We start from the raw sequence: 27332 nt of genomic DNA, 5'->3' as shown, positions 1-27332 counted from the left end.
ATAGCATAGAAGCTTAGACTTAGATGTTTTCAAAAAAAAAATGGTTCTCTTGTTTCAGACTTTCCTAGCACTATAAATCACTCTATCTCTATATCGCTTTAAAGCAAGGTAGGCATGAAGTTCCCTTCGCTTGGTATCCGCGTAGCGTTTCATACGAGTCTGAGCATTCTGTAAATTACGCTTAAGGAGAGAAAGTATTGCATCTCGATCTCTTAACAGTTGCTCCAATTCTGAAGGGACCCCATCGTCCGGATGAAACTTAAGAAGAATAGGGGGGTCACGACCAAACACAGCTCTGAATGGAGTCATACCAATGGAAGTCTGGAAGGACGAGTTGTAACAATACTCAGCCCAAGGCAAGTAGGAAACCCATATTGGTAACATTTAAAATATATAGATAATATTAAGATCAAATTTTTTTATTATTTAATAAGACACAAACTATTCCAACTTTAAATATTTAGTAGTATCAAACTAAAAAAATACACTATCTTAAAATATTGAAGATAAAGAGTTAATAGAATTATTAAATTAAATAACAAATACTCATGACCTATATACATTCATTTGTTGTTAACCAGCAATACAATGTGCTTTTATACTGACTCCATAGATAAGCATCCAATACTTCAACTTTTAAAACACTAGGTACATGAGTGACAATATTTAAGAATGGTTGAAAGAGTTGTGAAAGATGAGAAGATTAGTGCTGGTGTGATGAACGCAGCAAACCCATTCTAGAGAAACAAATTTCTTGAATTACAGGTAACAAAAAGAAAGAAGAGTAATTGAGAGAATGTGGACTTGAATTAAATTAATTGTCACACTATGTTTTGTCTAGCATTGAATACATGTACTTATAGCCTAGGTCACAGCTGTTGTAGCCGCTTTATTCTCTGTGCCTCTCAAACTAAGGGTTGGTAATGAAGACACCTTAGTTTGCTAAGAAAATTGGTGAAAATAGGTACTGGAAGTGTCCTCGTGAATACATCAACAATTTGAATATAGGCAGAGATACGAACAATGTGTAGTTGACCTTTAGTAATTCTTTCCTTTATAAAATATAAGTCAATTTTGAAATATTTATTTTAAGGGGATACTCCCACAAAGATGTTCAAAACATCTTTTTTTAAAGTTGCTGATATGTCACATTGTAATTGGTGTATTTAAATAATCGGTTTAGTATTTATTATTTAAACCCGGTTCGATCTGGTTGGTTTAAATAAACCGGACCGGATCATGCTTAATTAATTTTTTTTTATTAAATTTCTGATACGACGTCGCTCTTAAGCTCTACCTTCTCCTCCCTCACCGTCTCTCTCTCTCTCTCTCTCTCTCTCTCTCTCTGAAGCTCGAGTTTTCTCATCTCCTACTGTGGCTCATTGGTCATTGCTCTCGCACCCAAGCTCTCTCCCTCTCTCGGCTCCAGTCTCTCTCACTGTCTGGTGTCGCACTCAACTCGTCATCGCTCTCTCGGCTCCGGTCTCTATCACGGTCTCTGGTCTCGCACTCAGTCGCGCTCGCGCGCCTTCCGTGCCCTCGTCGTCGCCGGAGGCAGAAGCAGCAGGTCCTGGGACTGGTCGTCTTCGTCGTACCCTGTCTCGTCACCGTCTCGCAGTCAGTCCCGCACCTTCGTTGTGCTCGTCGTTGCCGGAGGCAGAAGCAACAGGTCCCGGGGATTCCTCCTCGCCGCCAGCTTCCTTCGCACAACCAGAAGCTGGTCCCAATTTGGTGAATTCCAATAAATTTTCCAGTTCTTTCCTTTTCTGTTTTGTTGCTGTCTTTGATTTTGGTGCTGAAAATATCACTGAACTAGTATGCCTTTTTTGTTGCTGAAAATAATCCGCGACTGTCAATTCGTCACTGATTATCACTGAACCCTGAACAATTTGTTGTTGAAACTATCACTAAGCAATTTTTTTGTTGCTGAAAATCATCATTGAGATGAATATGGTACTGATTATAGAATTTTTATGGAATAATTTTTTCACTTTTACGTATATAGAATTAAAAAGAGAAAGAAAACGAGTCTGGTTGTGAATGCATTATTGATATTGAAACTTATTTGCCAAAGCTCCATCCTATGTAAACAAATGAGAAGACAAATGACATTACATTGGGGGCTTTTCTCTGGTGTGGAACAACTAATTTGTCTTTATGCACATTGATAATCATGCTAGGCGCTTCAATTGAACTTTTGGTTGGTGGAGTTAACTCACATTTGATAATATGATATGTTATGGCACTGCAATGCAAGGCTTCTGGGAAGGATTACCAATCATGCTGTACTTTTAGCCGTTCTGATTTTATTAGTTCCACACCCTGCTCCCTTCTTTTATCACTTTGTGTCCTTTTTTCTTTGTGTAGCATTTTGATTTGGCAGTGTTATTACTTACTAGGTTGAACAATCGATTGGACAATTAGTGTGATCAAGGGAATGGGAAGGAAGGAAGAAAGAAAGAAACAAAACAAACATTTCTTTCCCATTGCTTGCTTTGTGACAATGTAAATTTGATTTTGTTGTTATGGATTTAAGTTTGTCTAAATAGAAAAAGGTTTTTCTTTTTTTCATAGGAATTATTGCTTTAGTGTTTTTTATCAGTTTTTTTCTGCTCGTTGCAAAGGTGCAAAACTTGGGTCTCATTTTACCTTTGTGTATGCGAAATTGGTTCATTCTTCAAGATGTGTTTGAAAGACAAGAGGGAGAGGAGAGGGAGGGAGAGAGCAAAGGAAAAAAAATATGGCTTCATGTTCCAACTTGTGGACTAACTTCAATTCTATTTGTGCATCTAATTGACTACATAATAGGGTCAGGGATCAAGAAAGTGCTGCTTAATTCTTTTTGTTTAGCTAATGCAGTAGATAAGCAAGCACACCATTATTTTCCACTTAGTTTATTTTTCCCACTAACTACTAATGTCTGCTGTGGTTCCATTTCCTCTATTCTTATCAGTTATCACCACTAGTGCCTGCTCTGTTTCCGTTTCCACAGATTCTGCCAACACAGTAGCCGGTGGTTCCTTTTTCTCTCGTGGTTGTGGTGCCACCACCGTTGCCTGCTGTTGTTCCTCCTCAATTACTTGTGCTTCCCTCTTTTCTAGTTGTTGCACAACATGTTGCTTTAAATATCTAAACAATATTAGTTGTTTTTTGATGATTTATCTGCTATAATAACTGAAAGTAGTTAAAATCAGAACTCAATAATAAGAATTCAAGATTCAACAACAACAAAATTCAAGTAAAACAAGATGCAGCTTAGCAAAATTCAACTGAAAAATTTAATAAATAAATAAATTCAGTTCAATGCAGCAGAAAAGATTCAATCATACAGATTAGTAACTCAGAAGAAAAATTCGATACAGCACAAGTACAACAGATTGGATTTATAAATCAATCTCAACAGCATTAATTCAGTAAATTAATAACTCAAAACTCAACAGAATCATCAATAATACACCATAAGCATATTCAGAATAAACCACAGAAGAAAACAATATAGCACAAATACAACAGATTGAACTTTGAAGAGGATAAAGGGGAGGTCTTACCTGAACTGGCGGCGAAGGCGAGAAGAAGAGCAACAGCGAGCCAGAGACCAGAGAGGAAGAGATGCAGTTACACTGTCGCAGATAGTTAGAGGTAGAGAAACATGTAGTTACAGAGCCAAAGAGCCAGAGCGGCAGAGAGGGGAACAGGATGGCGGATAATTCTGCCTCCGGCGACGACGGTTCCCCTCGGGTGGGTGTCATGCGCGCGACGACGGCGCGGTAATCTTGAGAGTTAGACGTGGAAGAGTGAGAGGGGGAGGGTGGCAGACGGCGATGAGAGTGGAGGAGGTTGGCGGAGAAAAGGAGAGCGACAGCACAGAGAATAGAGGGTTAGGAGTTGGGTTTTTTTGGTAACTAATATTATATGAAAAAGTGATAGAGATATTTTAATTATTTTGTATAATAAAAATATGATAATTATTTTATATATATATATATATATATATATAAAAAATAAAAAATTAATTTAAATCGGTTTAAAATTTGGTTTATTTAATTTTTGATTTAAATCAATTTATTTGGTTTAATTTTGACAAAATATATGGTTTAATCGGTTCTATATGCTATAATTTGATTGGTTAAAATAAAAAATCCATAAAAAAAGATGTTTTGAATATTTTTATGTAAGTGGTCTCCTTTATTTTTATTATGCAAAATTGGATTTTTAGACAGCAATACTGCACCCAAATTATCACAATTAATTAGAGTTTGAGAGGTTGAATTTTGAATTCTATAAGTAGTTTTTGAATTAAAAAAATTCGGTTACAATATCAGCCAAATATCTGTACCATAGAAGATTTACTTATAAATTATTATTTTTTATTGAACTAAAAGATTGGATTACTACTAACTAAAATAAATACATAATAGATCTTTTATCATCAAGATCATTTGTGCAGTCTACATCTGTAATCAGTGTTTTTAGTAAATTGAATTCCATGATTTGTCACCGTATACCTATTGTTATATCATATATGTGTTGCATAATGAAAGATTAATGATATTTAATTTTGAGGTTTAAGTTAAACAAAATTTTTAACATATAACAATTGTTATCTTATTAAAATTTAATTCTGTACAAAAGTAAAAGTAACTAAATAAATATATTAACTAAAAAATACAACATTGTCTTTAAATATTAAAAATAAAAAGTTAATAGAACTATTAAATGACAAATAAACATGACCTAAATACACTCATTTGTTTGTTAACTACTAATACAATGTGCTTTTGAAATACTGACTGCATAGGTAAGTAGTACTTCAACTTTTTAAGCATTGAGTACATAAGTGACATTCTATTGTTATATTGTACGTGTTTCACAATTAAATATGAATGATATTTAATTTTGAGATTTATGTTAAATAAAATTTTTAATATATAATAATTGTTATTTTATTAAATTTAATTTTATATCAAAACTAAAAATAAATAAATAAATATATTAACTAAAATAATAAATTATAACAACAAATTCTATAATATTAATCAACTAGTTAATTACCAAATTTTAAGGTTAATTATTTCTAAATATAAATGAGTGATTCAAATTATAAAGTATTTTATTTATCTATTAATATTATTTATTTAAAATTATATATTATTTCTTTACTTTAATACTAAAATGTTGTTATTTCTACTAGCTATTTTGGTTAAGATAATTTTTTATATCATTAATATTTTAATAAATTTTGGGATTGAATAAAAAATAATAAATAGTTGAATAATTATTTAAAGACATATGTAGCAAAAATGATATTTAATCATATTAAAAATAAATAATTTAGAATAATTATAAATTAACATTTTATTATTTTAAATTAATGTTTTTAATGTGATAATTAATTTATTAAAAATTTGATTGAAAAAAAGAAAAGTTATTGAGCGCTGGTAACTGCCAAAGCATTTCTAGATCAATAGCATGTACGGACAGTGCATTTACTGTCCAAAATCTAAACTGCACATTAGTGCAAATGGAAATTCTCAAACTCATTACCATTACTTCACTCTCTTTTGCTTTCTTCTTCTTCTACTTATTCTCTTGTTTTAAATTTACATCTTCAGGTAGTTATTACTTCCGGGTTCTCCCATTGTAAAAAATTTAAATTTTGGTATATTCTTCTACTATTTCTATTCAATTTCTTTTTGTCACAGATAGAGCAGAATTACCCATTTTTGTGTTCAGTTGGTGGGATGATAAGAATACATTCCATGCCGGTGAGACTGCAGCCATGAAGGTGAAAGTTCTTGAGCGTGCTGATATGATTGACAAGAAAGGTTTCAAACCTATTGTAAGTGTTAATGGAAAAGAAGGGAACAGTTCTTATGTGTCTACTATGTTGTTGAGTTTTAAAGGTGAATCCAGTAATGATTGGAAGATCTATTTCACTCCCATAAAGGTTGGAGTGTTCAATGTACTTATCAAAGATGACCATTATCAAGTCTATGACTCATCCTTGCATTTTCAAGTTGAGCCAGGTTTGGTTACAATGGTCTTTAATATTGTGTATTCTTAGGTTGGGTTTGAAACTTTGTTGTTGTGTCATGTGTGTTCTTCAATGTTAAAAGATGTTGAGGACATGATTGACATTTTAAAAATTTGTGCACATAGTTGTTGACACTAAAATATGTTGTTGTGTGATTGAAGGGAATATGTACCCTTCTGTGTGTGTTGCATCATGGAATGGCATGAAACATGAGTACGAAGCTGGTGCAAAAGCTACCATCACGGTACTCCTCAAAGATGCATTTGGGAACAGTATCTCTAATAAAAAAACAACTCAAGTGTCTTATTTGCCTGACTTTAAGTTGTTTGCGCTATATGAAAATAATGGTTCTATTGCTAGTATGCCAGACATATCCAATATTGGATGGAACGAGTTTGATTATGTTATCATTGAGTTTGTTGTTATTAAAGCTGGAAAATTCTCATTGTACATAGAAGGAGGGAATCAAACCTTGAATGGCTCTCCATTACCATTGAAAGTGAATTCAGGTAGTTGTAATTAAATATCAATAAACAATTATATTAGTAGTTATATTTATTTTTAATTTTGCAATAAATATTACTTATTTTCCTATTGTGTACTACCAGGACCTGTAGATGTTTCTAAATGTGTTGCCAAATGGAACATTGATTCACATGCATGGCAATTGTCTTCTAAGATGGAAATCTTCATTCATCAATTAGATCAGTATGGGAATCTAGTTTCAGGGTTGTATCCTTTCGATGCCGAAGTCGTCCAAAGAGATACAAACTTGTCAATACCAATATCAGATCAACATTTTGAAGAAGTGGAAGCTGGAATTCAATTATTTTCATTTGGAAATTGGGAACCAGGAAAGTTCCTCTTAACATTATATGATGCCAAGCATAACAAAAGCATTTCCAATATGCCATATGCTTATTCTGTTTTTGTAGGTAAAATTTTATCCGGATTCCAAAGTATTATATTTTGATTTTTTTTTATGATTATTTTTCAATTTTAATGTAGTTCTGATTTTGTGTTCTTGTTCTTTGAATAGGTTATTGTGATGGAATAAAAAGTATTGTTAATGGATCTGGTTTGAATGATTCAGTAGCTGGCATAAAGCAAGAATTCTCTGTTTATTTAAATGATGTTTATGAATATCCTTCTCCTGTCGAAGTAGACATAGTTGAAGTACAAATTCTAAAAGAAAATGACTCGTATAGTGTTTCTCCATTCATTTATCCCATCCTAACTAAAAATGGTATGATCAACCTTCTATTTCATAATTTTTTTTCTTCTAGAATCTAATTTTGATTAACTCTCATACGTGGTTTTGGTATCAGGTACTGTGTCAGTTTCAAGAGTGCAACAATATGGTTTTATCAGTCAGATGAATGTTGCCCCTTCCCCTTCAATGGACCTTAATAACAATGTATGACATATAAGCTAAGTGTTATTGTACTCATTTCTTTTTCTCATACTGAATTGTTTATAGCTTCCTTGTGTCACACACATTTTTTGTGGTAAATAATTACTTGGATTTCTAATGTCATTTTACCCTGATTTCAGATTAACAGCAGTGAAAGCTCTATAGCTATGAGTGCTTTCCATGTAGATTACACACCTGAGAAAAGTGGGTTTTATGATATACATGTATATTGTGGAAATGTCTTATTGAACAAGGGTCATACACTCAGAAAAGAAGTAAAAGCAGGTAAAGAATTAGTTTGCATTTTTGCATTTGACCAAAAGAAAATATTTCAACTTCAACATATAAGAATGTTTAGCTAGGAGAGATCAATTGCTTCTGTAGAGAGAAATGGTTTCTACTTTATAGTGCTTGATTTTGTTGCAGGTGAAGTTAATGGTTCCTTGTCAAATGTGGTCAAGTTTTCTTCTAAGGTGGCAAAGATGTCAGAAAATGAAATACTAGTGCAGCTTATGGATTCATTTTCAAACCCTGTTCTTGCACAACAATCAAGGTTGAAGTTGGAGACTACTTCAGCTAACAAATCTCTTTTTCAAACTTTGGACATTAAGGATAACATGGATGGTTCATACAATTGTAGCTATATGGCTAAAGATGTTGGAACTTATGAGATTTGTGCTTCCTTTGATGGCAAGGATATTCTGCCATGTCCCTTCAGTATCAATGTGTATAGCAGTAAGTTCAAATTGCATTCTGCTTATGATGTGCTTGTTTTTTTTTTTAAGTGATTTTAATTTATAACTTAATTTATTTTATATAGTACAGTAGTTGACCCTTGAAAAGCTGAAATGTTTATTACTAATTATATTTTATAAAATTTATATGAACATGTAAAACTGATTTTTCATGTCACAGGTGAGTATTTTCCCAAAGCCAACAATGATATAGTATCTGTTTGGGAGGATCAATCAATTGCCATTGATGCTTTAGCAAATGATTACTTTGCTGGTGATAATGCAACTATAGTTCAATTCTCAAAAGTAAGATCATTAATTAGAGAAGATCCTTAATTAGTTATCAATTACATTAGTTTACAATAAAAGAATTCATTTTCTTCTACCATTTTAAGTATCCTTAGCTTTGATTTGTCTACAGAATCAATCAAATTAAAACCTCAATAATTGGTTACTGAAAGAGTTTATTATTTTTATTTTTTACTTTTTTTTTTTTCAGCCAGACCATGGTTCACTTCTACAGAATGGAAGGATGTTTCGTTATACTCCATATAAATATTATTATGGAAATGATTCATTTTGGTACACAATATCTGATGTGAATGAAAACCTTGCTAATGCTTATGTAAACATATCTGTTCTCAATGTTCCACCACAATTTGCTTCTGTTCCAAGTGAACTACAAGCAACAGAAGATTTGATATGTCCTAGGTTTGGGTAAGCATATGAAAAAAATGTTTTATTAATATAATTTACACTTTTTTTTCCCTATGTGATCTTATTGTGTGCCTTCTTGCAGTGGCTTCTCTGGGTTTGAGATAGCATATTCAAATCCAATAGAGAATATTTCAGTTAATTTGAGTGCACAATTTGGAAGTATACTTTTGTTTCCTATGGTGATGCAATTTGGACAAGCAATGTGGAATGAACTTACCATAAATTCAGGGAATGAAACTGCAAGCAGTTTGCAACTACAAGGCACTGTGGAAGTAATTAATTATGCTCTTCACTCAATTCAGTATCTGGGGTATGTTTTCTTATACATACTTTTATCAGTTTGTATTTTCTACTACTAAGAAAATTAATTGCATTTTAACCTCCTAAACTTTTTGTTATTATTATTAACTTTAGTGTTTCTTTCTTCAGAAATGAGAACTTTTATGGTGGAGATATTATTCAGGTTTCTGCTAAGAATAAGAATGGAATGAATTCATTGGGTGTTCCCATTTTCATTGACCCTGTCAATGATCCTCCATATATTAGAGTTCCCAACTTCATTGTATTGAAGAGTAATGAAGATGAGACCCTTATTTTTGACAAAGAGAAAGATAAGTTCAACTTTTCCATTGGAGATCCTGATCTTCCTAATTTCCCTGGTATGATTTGGAAGCTCTATTAATGTCTTATATCATTATTTATTTTTTTGCTTTACATAAATTATGAATTATATAAGATTTAACCTTAAATTATATTGAACTCATTATTCTAAAATTTGCTGATGGATCATATATATCAGGAGGTCAAAGTAATTTTATGTTGACTTTCTCTATGGAAGTAAATGATGGTTTATTAGTAACAAATCTTCCATCTAACTTGATCAACACAACTGAAGTGAAGCACAAGGATAGTTATCAATGGCAGCCTCTTCAGACATATGTTACAATCTCAAAGCATTTTATGGTCAAAGCTACTGGAATCAGATTTCAGGGCACAGTCAACGACTGCAATGGTGTTATGGAGCAACTGTTTTTTCATGTGAGTTGTGTTTCTTTTTAAACTTGAAGTTGGAGCACTAATCACGCTCTTCAATATAAATTCAAAGACTACACAAAAGTTTATGACTAGTAGCAGATGCACTATTATATGTTCCTTTAATATAAAAAATACTAAGATTTATTAAGTATAGTTAATGTCCATAGAGTATTATATTAAGTATAAATTTAAACTAAAATAGAATCTTAAGAGTCTTGTAAAGATATAAAATGTTAATCAATTTGGGTTGGTCGAATAGATAACTCAACCATCCGCTTTATTAAATGTTGGGGTTCAAATCTCATAGTAATCCATTGACTAGTGATAAACTCTTAAATGGAATTTAGATTCATCATAGATTAATCCTTGATATGTCGGGTGTGAGCAATTCAAAAATATATATAACATTATTTTAAAATTTTAAGTTATAGTTTCTTTTGTTTAGTGTATTATCAAAAGCTTGTTGCAACGAGTTATAATTCAAATGGGATAGTCTCTCCATACTCACCTAAAGGTCACGGGTTCGAGTCTTACTCCTAACTTTGGAGGGAAAAAAAACTTGTTATTAGATTGTGTGTAATTTGTTGTTATTTTGAACAGGGTGGCGAGCATGGAGGTGTTTTGACATTGACATTGAATGACATGGGAAACCATGGATGTTATCCTAATTGTGCAGAGGGAATGTCAATGCCTTTATATACTGAGGCTACGGTTATTTTAATGAGAAAGCAACTAATGAGTTCATTTGTTGCTCACAGTAAGTACCAAAATCAGTTGATACATAAGAAACCGAAGCATAATGGTATTTAGATTTTGTTTATATGAATGAGTCAACAAGATATTTCTTCTCCTTTTGTGGATACAGGCTTAGGATCAATCATTGTCATTGAATTTGTTGTCATGTTCTCACTGGGAGTGCTGCTTTTATACTTCACATGCAAATGTGCAATTCTCCTTTTACATGAAAGAAGAAATCGTCACAAAAGGTAAAACTATTTTGATCAACTATAGTTTGCTTACAGATTATTGAAATTGATTAATATTTTTCTTAAATGATCAACTAGCAGCATGGTGGCAAGTCAACAATTGAAATCCAGCATGCCTCAAACTCAACATTTAAGCATTTTGTAGTGCATTTGTTACAGGTAGTTAATCAAAATAAACACTATTAGTAACTGATTCTATGAGTTGTTGAATATATTATATATATCTTCAATACATACTCCCCCACCCTAACAGTAAGGTTGGTGTGAATTGGACTTTGGAGTGTCGAAATATTAATTAAATAATATAAAATGCAAACCAACAACGCAGCAACAACAACGGCACGCAACAGTAACTTCTGAAAACGACTTGCTCATCGCACACACCATTCGGAATTCAGCACTTTTCCACCTAATCCTATTATTCTATAAAAAAAAATTTTAAGTATACTAGTATACTTGTGTTTTACTAATTTTTAACCATTAATTTTAATTATAAAAAATATAATATATATATATATAATTAAAATTAATAGTTAAAAATTATTAAAATACTAGTATACTAATATACTTAAAAACTTTTCTATTCTATAACTATTTTTAAGTTTTTAAAACATTGCGCTCATGTATTTCTGTTCATAACTTTTTATATCTTTTTCATCTTTTTTTAACATTTGTCATAGTAATAATAATAATAAAGCAAGAAAAAGTAAATATTTTTTTTAGTGTATATAAAAAGTAAAAACTGTTTTTTTTTTCTTTCCAAACTATTAGTAGTTAAATACCGGTAGAAGAATCTGTATTAACTATTAAACAAAGTATCAAAAGAAGGGCACAACTAAGGACTATTTTTGTTTTTCAGAGAAAAAATAAATGATATATTTAAATATTATAATTTTTAGTATTTTTTAAAATTATAGAAAAAAATTAAAATTGAAGAATCCCATTTTTATACTTCAAATTATTTAATATTTATTGAAGAATCTGATTTTTATATCCTAAAATCTAAAAATTAGATTCTATTTTTACACTTTAAATTAAACCGTTTTAAATTTGAGATTAATATCCTAATAATCCACAGTAAAGAAAAAGGACTCTACTTTTGAATCAATATCAAAAATAAAAAGTGCACCACTAACATGCAATGTTACCAGGTTTCACAATTTTTTTTTTCTTGCATTTGGCACATGATTGCTATAGCCGTTCACTAATTTGGACTTTTCTGCGAAATAGACTTGTCTGAGTCTTTCTCGCTCCACTTGTACCTGCTATTGTTTATATCTTTACTTTTACGGCAAAGTTTTTTTAACCAAAAATTCAACACAATAAAATTAGTAGCTAGACAAAAAGATATTATTTTTTAATTATCTCTATCATTGTTATCAATAATTAAAATAATCAAAATTAGTCCAATTTTTATAATTTTTAATGAATTTGTTGATAATTTTCGTAACACTTGTTTCTTAATTTTTGAATGTTCTGTTATTCTTTTTCAGTCAAATATTTTAAATTTATAGTAAAAAAATCAATTAACCACTTATGCCATTTTTTTTTTATAGGACCATTTGTTCAACTATCAAAGTACTGCAATAGACCATAATGGAACAACCAAGTACACCACATCTACTAAGTAAACTCACAACCAAGGAATAAATGGTAATTATTCTCAGTAAATTTTTTACATAAAATACAAATATTATCATTTTGATCAATAATACCAAATCTACTCAATCTATCCTTCGTATTAACCCTGCCATCTAGGGACAGATTCAGGAATATTATTATGGGCCAATAGCACATATAACATTAAAAAAATATGTAAAAAAATTATATAATGTAAAATGTATTACAAAAATATACCGATAAAGAATTATTTTAAAGTACAAAAAATATGTGTACTTTTTACTAATGAAATGGCCAATTCTTCGTATCATAAAATTCATTGATAATAGAATTTGTGTCAAATCTTTCAGTAATTTTTTTCTCAATGTAATTAAAAGACAATTAACAAGAAATTCATCTTTCATTTTGTTTCTAAGTTATTCTTCACAATATTCGTAACTAAAAAGATCTCTCAGTTGTAGCAGTTAAAACAGAGAGAATTAATACCAAACGAATCAAGAAGGACAGTTACAAGAAGAAAAAGAATCCAATTTTATAGGATTTGAAAAATTTTATTTAATTAAAAAATATTAGTAATAATATCTTTTTCAGTTTTTTTTTTAAATTGTTACTTATTTTTTATATATTAGAGATTTTTAATATCTTCATCCCAACTTCCTCCTTACTTTACCTGGTACGGCTTATTGTCTTCCAAGTCCCTTACAGTCCCTTCCTCTTGGAAACAACTTTCCTCCAGCAAATTATTTTCATCCCCTGAATCTGATTCCTCTGCTGCATCATCCCTCATCAAGCTTGCTCCAGTCTTCATCTTGCCACTCACGTTAACCCTACTTATTCTGGCATAGCATCGATTCAACATGCCTAGCTCATTCTTAGATATTGCTTTCCCTGCCTCCCCTTTGCTAATAGTGTCACCCTCTGCAACAGTCTCATATATCTTCTTTGTCAGTTCCTCATCAGAAATTGTCTTCATCCCAACACCATTTTCTTTGTTTACTAAACGGTTCTCCGCCACCAGACTCACCTAATGCCAGGCACCTCTGACCAACTCCTTCCCGTCGCCATTCAGCTCAGTAGTGGCTCGACAAGCTCCTCGCACTTTACTACTCTCCACACCATCGTCCTTTGCCTGACGATCATCACAGCCACCACCACCAACAGCCAGTCATCTTGCTTCTTGCCCTCCCATTCCCCCATCATTCTCCTCGTCACTGTTAGGCCTTGCAGACTTCACAACCCCTGTGCGAAGGTCTGAACCTTCCACCTTCCTCTCTCCCAAGATCATGCAGTGCCCTTCACCTGCACCCGCGACCTCCGCCAAAGAAAACTTAGGAATATGCAGAACAATGTACCCACCGTCGCACACCACCTCAAAATCCCCAATGGCCCAAACGAAGCCATGGCCATCCCCAACAAGAATCTGTTGATCTCTCCTATCCATGTATAACGCCACTGGATTACTTCTAGTTGTGATTATCCAACCCGCCAGGGCTCCAGGCTCAATTCCATCAGTTGGGCTTGTTTGGTATTGGCCCATACCATACCTCTTCTCTTTGTTATGCTGAGCACATCTATTGGGAATCTTACAATTTAAACAACCCATATTAGAGTTCACTTTCACCAAATCAGCCTCACTAAGCCTTATTCTTCCATAATCCCAGGAGCTTTATAGGAGGGTTCCATCCAATGGAGCTACGCAAAATGTTTTACAAAATTATCCCGTTCCACTACTTTGTATTTTAATAAATCTCCACATTCAAGTGATTTAACCAACCAAGTCCAATCAACTCTTTTAGATTCACGCGCTTCTTCTTCTTGTTTCAAATTCACTCACTCTTGATGCTACGTCTTCTTTTTCTCCTCCTCCTCCTTCCTTTTCATCCATCTCCTCCATCATATCATCGTCATCATGATCATCATCGTTATTGTCATTGTCGTCTTCTTCTAATACATATCGTCATTATCGTTATCGCCGTATTGTTATCGTTATCATCAAATTTTGCTATATTGATGACATTGTCTAATCCAAAATTGATTTGGATGTATTTTTGTTCAAAATTGACTTAGTCTGTACTTGTTTTGAAATGAGTTTGTTTGTGTATCATCATCATTAAGTAATTTCAGTTCATTCGGAATTTAATTTTTGGCTCATTTTGGATGTAATTTCAATTCATTTCTGAGTGAATTTCTGATCATTCAATTTTGTCTGTGTGCTTATTTTTTAACACAACCATTAAGTAATTTTGGTTCATTCTAGATTTAAATAAGGTGATTTTGGTCTGTGCTTGTTTTGAAATGAATTTGTTTGTGTATCGTCATCATTAAGTAATTTCAGTTCATTCGAAATTTAATTTTCGGTTCATTCTAGATATAATTTTGGTTCATTTCTGAGTGAGTTAAGGTGTATTTGGTCTCATTATTCTGCATAATTCAAAACTCTTCCTCCTCACGTCCTCTCTTGACAGGAATAAAACCAAGAAGAAGAGAAAAAAAAATCAAACAAAAAAGAAGAAACAAGAATAAAAAACTTCTCAAAACTCCTCATCATGTTCTTCTTTTTCTTGTCTTGTTCATCTTCTCCTACTTGTTTTTCCTTCTCATAATTCTTCTTGTTTTACCCTCTTAATAATAATAAAAACATGATAAAATCAAACAAAGAAAAAGAAACGCATAATGTTGCAAAATTACTTGATGGGTTTGGATGTGTTTTTGCTCATGATTCAATTTTGTTTGTGTGCTTATTTTCGAATGCAATCATTAAGTAATTTTGGTTCATTCTGGATTTAAATAAGGTGCACTTGGTCTGTACTTATTTTGAAATGAGTTTGTTTGTGTATCATTATCATTAAGTAACTTCAGTTCATTCTGAATTTAATTTTCTATTCATTCTGGATGTAATTTCAGTTCATTTCTGAGAAAATTTCTGAACATTCAATTTTGTTTGTGTTTGTTTTTTAACGCAATCATTAAGTAATTTCGGTTCATTCTGGATTTAAATAAGGTGCACTTTGTCTGTCCTTGTTTTGAAACGAGTTTGTTTGTGTATCGTCATCATTAAGTAATTTCGATTCATTCAAAATTTAATTTTTGGTTTATTTTGGATGTAATTTCGGTTCATTTCTGAGTGAATTAAGTTATATTTGGTCTCGTTATTCTGCACAATTCGAAACTCTTTCTTCTCATCTTCTACTGCTTCTTCTTCTTCTTTTTTATTTTTCTTCTTCATCTTCCTTTTATTTTATTTTGATATAATTCTTCTTGTTTCATTCTCTAGAGAGGAATAAAACCAAGAAAAAGAGAAGTAAAATCAAACAAAGAAGAAGAAGAAACACATAATGCTATAAAATCACCAAGGAGAGGAGGAAGAAAAGAAAAAAATACAGCAACAGCAGCAACAAAATAATGACGATGAAGAAAAAACATACGAAGAAGAAGGAACGCGAAGATAAAGGAGGAAAAGGAGGAGGAGGAGGAGGAGGAGGAGGAGGAGGAGGAGGAGGAGGAGGAGGAGGAGGAGGAGGAGGAGGAGGAGGAGGAGGAGGAAGAACGCAAAGAAGAAGAAGACGACGATGACAACGACGATAACGTAAAGCCCCGCGCGTTAATCGTGCTCTTTTAATGAGAATAATTTTTGTTGGTGTTGGGTCTACTTGGTTGAACTTAGATGGCAATAATACTTGGATGTGTAACAAATCTGTTTATATTTTTATATATACTCATTGTCAACAGATATTTTATATAATTTTTTAATAACCCCTCTATCAACAAGAAGTTTTTAAACAAAACAACAATATTCGTTTCTACTTAATTTCTAGAACCAGCATACACATGGCTTGAATAGAGATTCATAGACATTAATTAAAAACTTAGTATTATACATTGTTTGATTGAATTACCAAAAATATTTGTTACCAAGGTAGAAAGATCCCGTTGAAGCAGGTATGGGTCTGGTCTGCCTTAGTAGAACGAGAAGGAGTGAAGAATAGTTTCTCGCAGACGAGATTGTCCTCAGCGTAGAAATAAGAATAGTGGTAGAGGCGGTTCTAGTCTCAAGAGGTTGGAAGAGTTAAATTATGAATTTGAGGCTTGCAAAGAGGGTGGGTACAGCATAATAGAGAGAAGGTTGAAGAGAGAGAAAGGTCAAAAGAGGGAGGTTAAAGGAGGTGGTGGTTGCTTAACGGCTTTTTTCTTGTGACACTGAATCTAAAAAAATTAGCTTCTGATGTTGAGAATAATTTGTTGTGCCTGTCGAGAATAATGAGTAGAGTCACTATAAGTACCATTGAGTATCTGAATATTGACCTCAAGTTATAGAAAAAAAAAAAAAGAGGAGTCTTGGTATTCCCTTATGAGAACATAAGAGAAGAAGATAACATCTTTACAGTTGCATTAGAGAGAATGAATGGTTAGTGAAAATAACATTGAGAATTATGAGTTTGTAGTAGTAGTGTTTAGGTTAAGTTGTGCAGAGTTAAAATAATGGTAGATATAAAATAATAGTAGATAGGATGAAAATGAAAGAAATGAAAAAAAAATGTTGAAGAGTGATAACATAAGTATGACCATTGATAAAGGAGTTAATAAAAAAATATGTAAAATATTTATTGACAATATATATATATATATATTAAATTAGAAAAATCTTGTAAATATTTTGCACGATTTCATTTGATGGAGCTCTCTTATAAACCTCCATCAAATACTTTGCCTACTTTTACTACTTTTGTATTTCTCTTTGACAATGAAATATAGGTCATATAACAGGGATATGTGAAAAATTTTGATATATAATTTTTTAAAAATATTTTTTATTATATATAGCTCATGAAACATAATCTTTTACTATTTTAGATTTTTTTTATATAATTTATTATTGTGAGTTATGCTGGATTATGATGATTAGGGGTGAATTACACTGTTATGACGGCATTACTCTTAGGAATCTGGAAGGAAAGAAATCGGATAGTCCGATTTCTTGCAGAGAAAAAAAGGAACACAAATCGAACGATTCGATTTGTGTGAGGAGGAATTTTCTGTTGCATGAAATCAGACCCACCGATTTCTGGGGGGCAAATTTTTTTTAATCCGAGAGTACACCAATTGGACCCAGCGATTTGTGTTGCGAAAAAAAATTGAATTGGCACTCCAAATAACCGAATTATGACAGATGTCTAAAGGAATCACATCTGGGTCAATGTCTCCAATGCCATAAGGCTGCCAAACAAACTGGGCACATCGAAACAGTCAGACGATTACACAACAATTAATTCACTGACCAAACTAAATTCGGTACTAGTATTTTACAACATACATGTCTTTCTTGTAGATCATCCAACAACCTCCTGACTCCTGTAGTGCGCAAACGAATTATATCGGTAGGCATAGTTTTCACGATCCCAGTTACGCCACCTGCCGTCAGACAATCCATTAGTTAACTTATTTTGTGGAAAACAAAATACAATTTCTAGAACTTCTTTCAATGTATACTTTAATCAAAATTACCTGTTTGCAATCGAAAACACTCGAGGATTGTCGGAAATCGGTGCAAGAAATGGTAGCCGGATCCAAGCCCAAGTAAGCAACAGTGTCAACGGACCGTCCATCTCCTTGCAGTCGACACAAGTTACCCTACACAATGATCTATACAAGTGTACCAGGCATGTCGAACCCCAACTAAACTGTATGATCCCAGCGAAGTTACGGAGCAAAGGCAGAAATTTCCAGTGCACCGTTGCACCCGACTTATCTCCAAACAGAATTGTCCCGAATAACATTATGTGACACTTTACATACATCTGAATATGAACATCATCAGTCAACACTATACGATCTTTCAAACTCCTAAACCACATTAATTTTATAAAGCTTCCTCTACAGTCCGTCTTCCTCGGTGCAACCCTAAACTGGTGTAAGCACTCGGTCTCCAATGCCTCAAAACTACTCATGGTCGGTCCTGTAACTGGAAGACCATTTGTCGGCAGACCGAGAATTATCGCCACATCCTCCAAGGTCATGGCACACTCACCAACCGGAAAATGAAATGTGTGAGTCTCAGGCCGCCATCTCTCAATCAGAACATTAATCATTGCTGACTGACATTGGATAACTCCAATCTAGGAAACATAATAAAATCCAGTCTCACGTAAGTGTGACTCAACAATTTGGTTGTATGGATCCGGCGGCTTTAAGTGATCACATATTAACATCCGTTAACCCTACAATATCACATTTCCATTATAAGTACCAGTATAATATAACTATATTAACAAAAACACAATTATCCTTATATGTCCATTATAACTAATTACCAGCATAATTGCATTTCAAACATACACAGTAAATCTGTTATACAAAAATCCTTCAATCATATTCATTACCTTATAACAAAAATTAATTAACCTTAACTAACTAATCAGAATAATTTCACTACTGATAAATTATTTATTCGTAGAACAAATATTTTTTTCTTTTAACCTCTATTATTATTATTATTATTCATAAAACAACATACTAATTTTCCAATTTAGGTTTAGGGTTTACTAATTTATCTTAAATTCAATTATTAACGATCATAAATAATTTATTAATTTATATTATTAATCATGATAATTTATTAAACTCAATTACTAATACTAATACCAATAACAATATCTAAATCTAATATCTACAGATCTCATTCTCCTTCTTTCATTCACATTCATTCATTCTTTCATTTCATTTCATTTCATTTTAACCAACAATCATAAATAAATCCAAATCAACGGTACAGAAATTTATCATACATACATACATGACTAATCCCTATTTTAATCTCTATTTCTTTCTAACCACCTAACAGTAACAATAGCATACACACATACATGATTAATCTCTACTTAGTGCCATTATAATATATATTGCTAATAAAATATAATATTATCACTATTATTATTATTAAATCAAATTATTAAAAAATAAAAATTTATATAATTAGGATGTCTAAGATAATTAACTATTATTATTATTAAATCAAATTATTAAAAAATAAAAACTTATATAATTAGGATGTCTAAGATAATTAACAATATAAATCTCTGGTTGATTTACTTCTTTGATTTTTGGTCTTCTTGGCATTGTCTTTCAATTTTTTTCAAGGTTTGTTGTGGTCCAACAATGGTGAATAATGGGCAGAGTTATGGAGTTGGGAGCATGAAGAGAGGGATATGAGAGTGAAAGAGATGTCTGCTGAAAGGGAGGAAACACTTGTATTTGTTGAGATTGCAACCAAGCCAACCAAGGAAGCCATCTGCATGCGCGCCACGTGGAAGGAGTGCACTAATCGGACCCACCAATTTGTGTACCGTTCGATTGGTGAAATCGGACCGTCTGATTTCAGTACCCCTAATCGGTCCGTTTGATTACTTCTGCGTAGCCATCACAGTTCGGTGATATACCATAAACCCCCATATTTCTGCTATACACCATCATTTCCTTCGTATCAAAATTAAAAATCTCATATAATGACTAGGTCTAACTTTAGATAAATTAGGCTGACTATGAATAACTCCAAAGTGGTTATTGTGGGGGAGGCAAGATCCAGTGCACTTAAATTATGAAGTTTAAACACAACTCTTAAGTCTTAACCATTAAATTAGGGTTATTTTATATTTTTATATCATATAAAAAAAGTTTAAAGCCAATCATTTTAATTTATATTATTCAATATTTTTATAGTAGTTTAATATCTTTAGTTAACAGTTTATCACTATTTTTTTAACAAACTTTTTTAAATATTATTACTGATTAACTATTATTGAAAATAATAAATTGTGTTGGTCTTATAACATTATTCAAAAGAATTTTGTTAGAATGACTTTTTTAAATAATGTGAATAATAGGCTTTAAACTTAACTCAATAAAATAAAAATACACTATACTCCTAAATTATCTACCTAAATCTTAATATTAGATGACCATCCGCACATCTAGTGAATCGAACATCCGATATATCCATTGTTCACCTTATTTAGTATTTTTATTGTTTACCTATATTTTTTCTTATTCAAATACTAATTTATAACTGTCCATTTTAGTGCAATTTTTTTTTTATTTTGCGCATTAATTTCTCATTCAATTTCTTTAGTAACTCATGTGATTCAATAACTCAATAAGAAATCTATAAATACATTAACTCGTACTCAGATTTCAAACATTAAAAGAACTACACAAACCATTCTTGAATCCTCCATCTTTCTCTCTTTTTTCATGATTCTTTAGTAGTTGAATATTTTCAGTTTCTTTTCTAACTTATACGATTTATTGAATATAAGTATAACATAATTTTTCATCCAATGAAAAAAGGCGTGTAAATTTAATATACAAGATAGAAATAATATAAATTGTGGGCTAGTGCCTAGTAGGGGTGCACAGACCCGGCCCGGTCCCGAACACTTTTGGGGCTAATTTGGTGTGATTTCATCGGGTTTAGGGCCGGGTAAGGGTCGCAAAAATAGACCCGGTCATTATTTCGGGTCGGGTCCGGGCCATAGCTCGGGTCACCCGAAGTCGGCCCGGTGGCCCGGTCATCATACACAATTAATATTTTGTGTTATTAGTGATGGATCATGACTATTCTTATGTGGAATTTAAGTATTGTAAATCTTAATATTTTGTGTTATTAGTCATTATAAGACTATAAGTTAATGTTTTATGTTTAGAATGCATAATATTGTGTTATTTGTATGGATTTAAATATTTGGTATTATTAGACAATATTAGTATTGATTGTGGTTATACTTTAGTATTGATTGTGGTTATGCTTTAATTTTGAAGAAGGGTTGGTTCTTGTTATATTTTTCTAAGTGAATTTTACCATGTTAAATAATGGTTGGAGTCTTGGAACTTTGGATATTTTTACATGCTAGCTTACAAGAAGGTATCAATGTAATGTAATGTTAATGGCCCGGTTTTCACCCGATTTTCACCCGGTATAATTGTGGCTCGAAAGTGTATTGGTTTCATCGGGTCTAGGGCCGGATTCGGGTCTAATAAATAGACCCGGTGTATATTTCGGGTCGGGTCTGGGTCACATCAAACCCGGCTTCACCCGACCCATGTGCACCCCTAGTGCCTAGTGGCAGCTTTCCCATCTTTTTGTGCACATTGTTAAACGTTGTCGTTTGGGCCCTATGGTGAACCCCCCACGCCCCATGGCAAAGTTAAATGGCTAAACTCAAATGAAGCCACACCAGCTTCGAATCCTAGTGTAGTTGTTAGGTTAGTGTGTACGTGGGATGTGTGTAAATTGTTAGAATTTTTATTCTAATTGTAATCTAATTTGTTAATATAAAAATTAATTTAGATGGTGTTATAAATATTAATTAATTATATTAGCAGTTGATCTATTTTTTTATGAAAAGAACACGATTGTTCATAAACTTTATAAAGTTTGGGTCCCCAATTTTAATTACACAATAACAAACAAACACACTTTGATTTCATATGAGTTTGTGATTCAAGAATTAAAAGTTTCCAAATCAAATCAAAGAATTTATTGACAATGACCGGAGGTACGCAAATTACTGATTTTATAAAATATTTAACATGTGGTATCAAAGCTAAATTGTCTCTGCCTTGCTATTTCAAAATTCATACTATACTTTTTTTTAAAAATAATTTATCAAAATAATACACTAATTAAATTTTAAAATGATAAGGCAGAGACAATTTGACTTTGATACTACATGTTAAATATTTTATAAAATATCTAACATAAATGTGTTGTATAACCAAAAAAAAAATCAATTTAGTTGATTAATTAATTAATTCACTCATCTTCTTAAATAAATATTAATATTCAAATCCTATTTTGTGTTTGTAGTAATTTATAACCAAGTGATCAATTTTTAAATAAAATTCAGATATACAAAATATTAATCCATTGTAACATGAAATGGGAAAGAACATGGGCAACAAAAAGAAAAAACAACGCTAAACTTAGATTGGATCTTGGGGGTTGTGACAGTGTAACTCAGTCTCTATCTAGACTCCAAGATTTCCAGATGGGTCCAAATTAACGGACACAAACCTTGGCGCTATATTAGTAACGTGCAGCTACCAACAAACTATATTAAACTATCCAATAGGCATGATCCTCTTTTTAAGGACAAAGATATACAAGAGAGTAGAAACAGGTATATATATATATATATAAAATTCACAAAATCATTTTTTTATACTTCATAACAGATCCAACAAGATTAGTTAACAAACTAGATTACTAGACTAGCTTAAGAAAAAGGAAAAGGAAAAATACAAAAAAGAAAGTGGGACTTTTGGTCAAAAGCACGAGAGCTCAGTATCCTTTCCACTTTGCATATTGATTTTTTAATTTTTTTCCCCCTAAAAAAAGTGTGTCACAAACACAAAAAGGAGGATTCGGCCTTTCCCCCAATGTATCAAACCAAACAATTGAAACCCCCCTTCGGTTAGATTAAAAGATAATTTATAAAAACAAAATAAAAGATGATCTTTGTATTCACTTTTCTGGAATATTAATTTAACTCAATATGCATTTGATAGTTTGAATACAATACACATACAGATTAAAAGACACAAAAATGTATCTAAAATGAGACAATAATGCATATAGGAAACAAAATAATAATGTGAGTAAAAATATCACAATTATTTCAGCCAAAATATACCAAACTAACATAAATGCAAGAGACATCATCAAGAATCCAGAGAGCTAAACCCTACCCGTTAATATTAGCTAACTATTAAGACATGAGATTTCAAAGTTGTAAGGAGAACAACCTAATTAGTGTGTTATTATTATTAATTATTACGTGACCAAGTATATGGGCTTGGCTGAGGTGGAAACCCTCTGTTGGAGTTGTTGCTGCTCCATGTTCAGGTCCCTCAGGCTCAGGTAAGGTGTTTCCACGTCACCCTTCGCCGGCGGCATCATGGTTCCGGCCAGGGGCCCGGAGGACGGCCGCCTGGCAGTACGGTAGTAAGGGGACGAGGACCCGCTTCTGCTCTCCGTCAAGTACACCGGGCCTGACATTGAGGCCCGGAAGGCCCGGGCTCGGGCCTGGTGAACATCATTAACGTTGTTGATGTTTTGGTAGTGGTGGGCCCACCTGAACTTGAAGAAGAAGAGGGCATTTTTCCACCAGCGCTTCTTCTTGGCGGGCTTGTGAAGCCTGCTGGTCCTTGAGTCATGATCCTTGGAAATGGGCTTTTGAAGCTTGAAGTGTATGGAGTCTATGGATCTTGATGAAGATGAAGATGTGTCACGCTTGTGCTTCATGGCTTCCTCCAAAACCTGGTTTAGTTAAAAAAAATTAAAATAATAGTAATTATCGCATTGTGGTGTTAAAATAAAATAGAAACAAAAGAAGAGATTTTGATAGTGCTTACTTGGAGATAGTTGATTTGAGGGTCAAAGCCATAGTCACTGAAATGTTGAGGGTCTGGCGACTTGCTAAACATTATGTTTGTTTGTTATGAGCAGAAGCTAAGGAAGGAGAGTGGAGAGAGAGAAAACAGAACAGAAAAGCATTAGTTAATAATGGGTGGGGTGGGTTCACATTCACAAATTTGGTGCCTAGAATTGAATAAGGTTCATTACGCGGAAACACAGGGCAAGTAGTGAATCCCTGTGTTACCAACTTTGGGTCAATTTTCTCATCCCACATGGACGTGATGTGAATGTGAGAGTCACGCCCATAATAATCACCATTCACCACAACTAGTACTAATATAATATGCTATACGTATACCTCTTACAATACTCTCTCACAGCAGTTATGAGTTATGACCAATTTTTTCTATCCACAAGAAGTTATTTCATCCATAGAAATTGCCAAATAGAAATTTTTTCTATGCAAATTATTTCTTTTATGATAGCAGACATGGTGTTTATCCAAAAAATGTTGCATGAATTGTTAATAATACTAAATAAGTATTAACATGATATATGAGAATTTAGTGTATTAAAATGTTTTTTTTATAAGATTTTGATACTGTTCTTATTCCCCCAAGCAAATTCTTTAAATTTACAAGTGAGTCTTGTTGGTGTCAAATAGTTTCCCTGTGCCACACATATCAAGAAGTCATGTATATGAATTTGTCTAATAATACTCATAATTTTACCCCCACAAAAAAAAAAAAAAAAGAGAAATGTGCATCAAACTATATGGCATACTCAGTACAAATTTTTTCGTAATTATCATACCTATTCTATAATATACAAGTAGTATCACTCTCTTTTGTTTTTGGAAAGAAAATAATATTGCTCTTGAAAAAATTGCTGGAATATTTGCCCATATTCTGGAATATTTCTATAATAATAAATAAATAAATAAATAAATAAAAGAATAGTTGTGGTAAACTTTAAGGCCAATGATAAAAGTTGGCAGATGTGATGGTATACTCGTAGTCAGGTTGGGCCCATGATTAATTGGGTCTCCATTGCTATTTGCTACCCATTTTCTTAGTTTACTATTTGAAACACCGAACTACATATACTCTGACCCAAAAATACTATGTATCAACAAACTGAATGTGTTCAAACTCAAAAAAAAAAAAAAACAAATTCGGGTTAAAATACATAATCACCAACATGTCAACAAAAAAAACAAAAAAAAAAAACATAATCATTGTTCTGAGATATTACCTAAAACAAAAGTTGATTTGGACTTTGAGAGTAAAGTCCAAATTTCTGTGAAGGTCCCGGTTTTTTTGTTGGGACGATAGTTTATCCAATATTTTCGTCTAAACAGTGGTGGAGGTAGTTACAAAAAACTCTGATACATAAGTTAACAAGAGTTTAACCAAATTTTTTAACGAGACTAGATTAGAAAAAATACTTGAGTGTTAAGGTATTTATAAAGTAGCAATGTAGGATTTAGGGTCCGTTTAAAAAGTTTTAAAAATTGTTTTTTTAGTTTTTAATTTATAAAAAATAGTAGCATTAATGTCTGTTGTAATTTTCAAAACCAAATTGAATAAAAAACTATTAGATACAGTTTTAGGGGGCTATCTAAGTCACTCGTGTGGATTATGCCATATGGATTGAATGGGACTTTAAGCAGCCAAATTTCATACTTAGCTTGCCTGCTTGAAGAAATATGAACCGGGCTCTTATATTTCCTAGGTCCAAACATGAACAATCACTATCATTAATAAGTGTGACAATGGGTAGGATAAGATAGGGTTTGGATTCAATCCTAATTTTACTTGTGAGTTAAGATTTTTATATAAACTCAATCCTATTTTATTTGCGGGCTGAGAATATCCCAATCTTAACTCTACCCGTTCTTAATCCACGGGTATTCGATTTTACCCATGGGTTACTAAAAAAATACAACATTATTATATAACTTAATGAAAATTTAAAATAGAATTGATTTTTATGTAAAAAGACATATATTAAATTATCAATTAATGATATTCTTTTAGAAGTTAAGGATCTTTTGCATTTAGTGAAAGGTCTTTGGTTCAATATCCACTTGAAACATATTTTTATATAAGTATATAATATATACATATATAGGATGCATGTTAGTCGAGTAGGATTAAGACTCAATCTGTACTATACTCGACCGGCACAAGAACCCTAACCGCATCCTACTTTATCCGTAAGTGGGATACAACTCTATCTATCTAAATTGAGTCAGATTAAATACCCGTAAATAAGATGCATGTTGCCACCTCTAATTATTAACCTATTAAAATTAAGTAATATCAAGTACAGACTAAACTAAAGCAAATTAATAAATCCAAAAATTTTTTGTTTTTCTTTATATAGTATTTCACTTTTAATAAAAATATTTTTTTACGAATACTATTCAAATAATAAATAAAACAATAAGCCCTATATTAGGCTATAAAAACTAAGGTAATTTTTATAAAAAATTATATTATTTTAAAATATGCAAAATGAGATAATAAAATATAATTTAATTAATATATTAAATAAAACAAATATAAAATATATAAAATAACAGTTAAATATAAAAAATAATGATAACTTTTAATTTTAAAATATTATATTAAATTACAACTTAAATTTATCATTATTAGTTAAATATTAATGTTTTTGTTACATGTAGTTAAATACTATTATTTATCTAAGTACACTACTGTATAAGATCCAACAGATGATCACCACACCGTGACATAGGCAGACATAACAATAGAATAGTAATTCACGATTTCACGTGCATTATATGTTGACCTAATTGACTTTTCATATTGTTACATGATTAATAGATACTGTACATTTAGTTTAAGAGGAGTGTTACAAACAGTAAAATTTATGATGAATAGTTATTAATTAATCATCATTAACATTTTTAATAATATGAGTTGATATTTATATAAGATTATTCATTTTTTTTATAGTTAAGTATTAGTCAAATTTTAATAAAAATACTGATTTTTTAGACTTTTTCTTTAGTTCAGAGTCAATTATGATAAATTAAGTTAGTTGAGCTAGTTTGTTAAAATTTTTGACCGGAAACTTGTGCAGCATATAAGTTTTGTAGCTGCTGCATTAATTGTAAGTATATATTACACATAACCTTAGTAGTTACGAGTCAGTTGATTCATTTCCATTTTGAGATGCTAATTCACAACAGAACTGATTTCCTTTCTCTCTTCTCTGATCTTCTCTACTTTCTGGAACCTTCTTCATGTTCTTTCACTTGTTCTTAATATTCTTTAGTTTCTTCGTCCATTCTTTCTCTTTTCTTCACATCTAAACTTATATAATAGAGTTGATGAGAATTACTTCATCTCAG

At 31.9% G+C, this 27332-nt stretch overlaps 2 protein-coding genes and 1 long non-coding RNA gene across 3 annotated transcripts; 1 reads left to right on the top strand and 2 right to left on the bottom strand.

Moving 5' to 3' along the window:
- Positions 1-2643: 2643 nt before the first annotated feature.
- LOC148566813 (uncharacterized) lies at positions 2644-3904 on the bottom strand. The gene is made up of 2 exons (XR_015880702.1): positions 3549-3904; positions 2644-3174 (listed from the first exon to the last, which is right to left on the bottom strand). It is a non-coding gene; the product is annotated as an uncharacterized LOC148566813 (long non-coding RNA).
- Positions 3905-5398: 1494 nt separating this feature from the next.
- Positions 5399-11150, top strand: GEX2 (gamete expressed 2). Its single transcript, XM_021120896.2, has 16 exons — positions 5399-5612; positions 5703-6026; positions 6196-6543; positions 6643-6969; positions 7074-7280; positions 7363-7451; positions 7589-7733; positions 7875-8183; positions 8364-8488; positions 8682-8899; positions 8982-9209; positions 9329-9558; positions 9699-9937; positions 10535-10691; positions 10800-10920; positions 11002-11150. The coding sequence occupies exons 1-16, from the start codon at positions 5522-5524 to the stop codon at positions 11063-11065; spliced, it is 3222 nt and encodes a 1073-aa protein (XP_020976555.1). The 5' UTR covers positions 5399-5521; the 3' UTR covers positions 11066-11150.
- Positions 11151-23141: 11991 nt separating this feature from the next.
- LOC107637638 (uncharacterized) lies at positions 23142-24220 on the bottom strand. The gene is made up of 2 exons (XM_016341024.3): positions 23947-24220; positions 23142-23851 (listed from the first exon to the last, which is right to left on the bottom strand). The coding sequence occupies exons 1-2, from the start codon at positions 24016-24018 to the stop codon at positions 23366-23368; spliced, it is 558 nt and encodes a 185-aa protein (XP_016196510.1). The 5' UTR covers positions 24019-24220; the 3' UTR covers positions 23142-23365.
- Positions 24221-27332: the final 3112 nt, after the last annotated feature.

Source organism: Arachis ipaensis, chromosome B4 (assembly GCF_059453495.1).
Source record: "Arachis ipaensis isolate K30076 ecotype BB chromosome B4, ASM5945349v1, whole genome shotgun sequence".
In the NCBI taxonomy this organism is placed as follows: Eukaryota; Viridiplantae; Streptophyta; class Magnoliopsida; order Fabales; family Fabaceae; genus Arachis; species Arachis ipaensis.
This window is presented reverse-complemented; position numbering and strand designations above follow the sequence as displayed.

Bases quoted from the DNA above. Each gene is read 5' to 3' on its own strand.
- LOC107637638 (XM_016341024.3), bottom strand. From the start codon at position 24,018: ATGTTTAGCAAGTCGCCAGACCCTCAACATTTCAGTGACTATGGCTTT. The intron at 23,852-23,946 runs GTAAGCACTATC...TAACTAAACCAG, and splicing joins CTCAAATCAACTATCTCCAA to GTTTTGGAGGAAGCCATGAA.
- GEX2 (XM_021120896.2), top strand. From the start codon at position 5,522: ATGGAAATTCTCAAACTCATTACCATTACTTCACTCTCTTTTGCTTTC. The intron at 8,900-8,981 runs GTAAGCATATGA...GCCTTCTTGCAG, and splicing joins TTGATATGTCCTAGGTTTGG to TGGCTTCTCTGGGTTTGAGA. The intron at 9,559-9,698 runs GTATGATTTGGA...CATATATATCAG, and splicing joins TGATCTTCCTAATTTCCCTG to GAGGTCAAAGTAATTTTATG.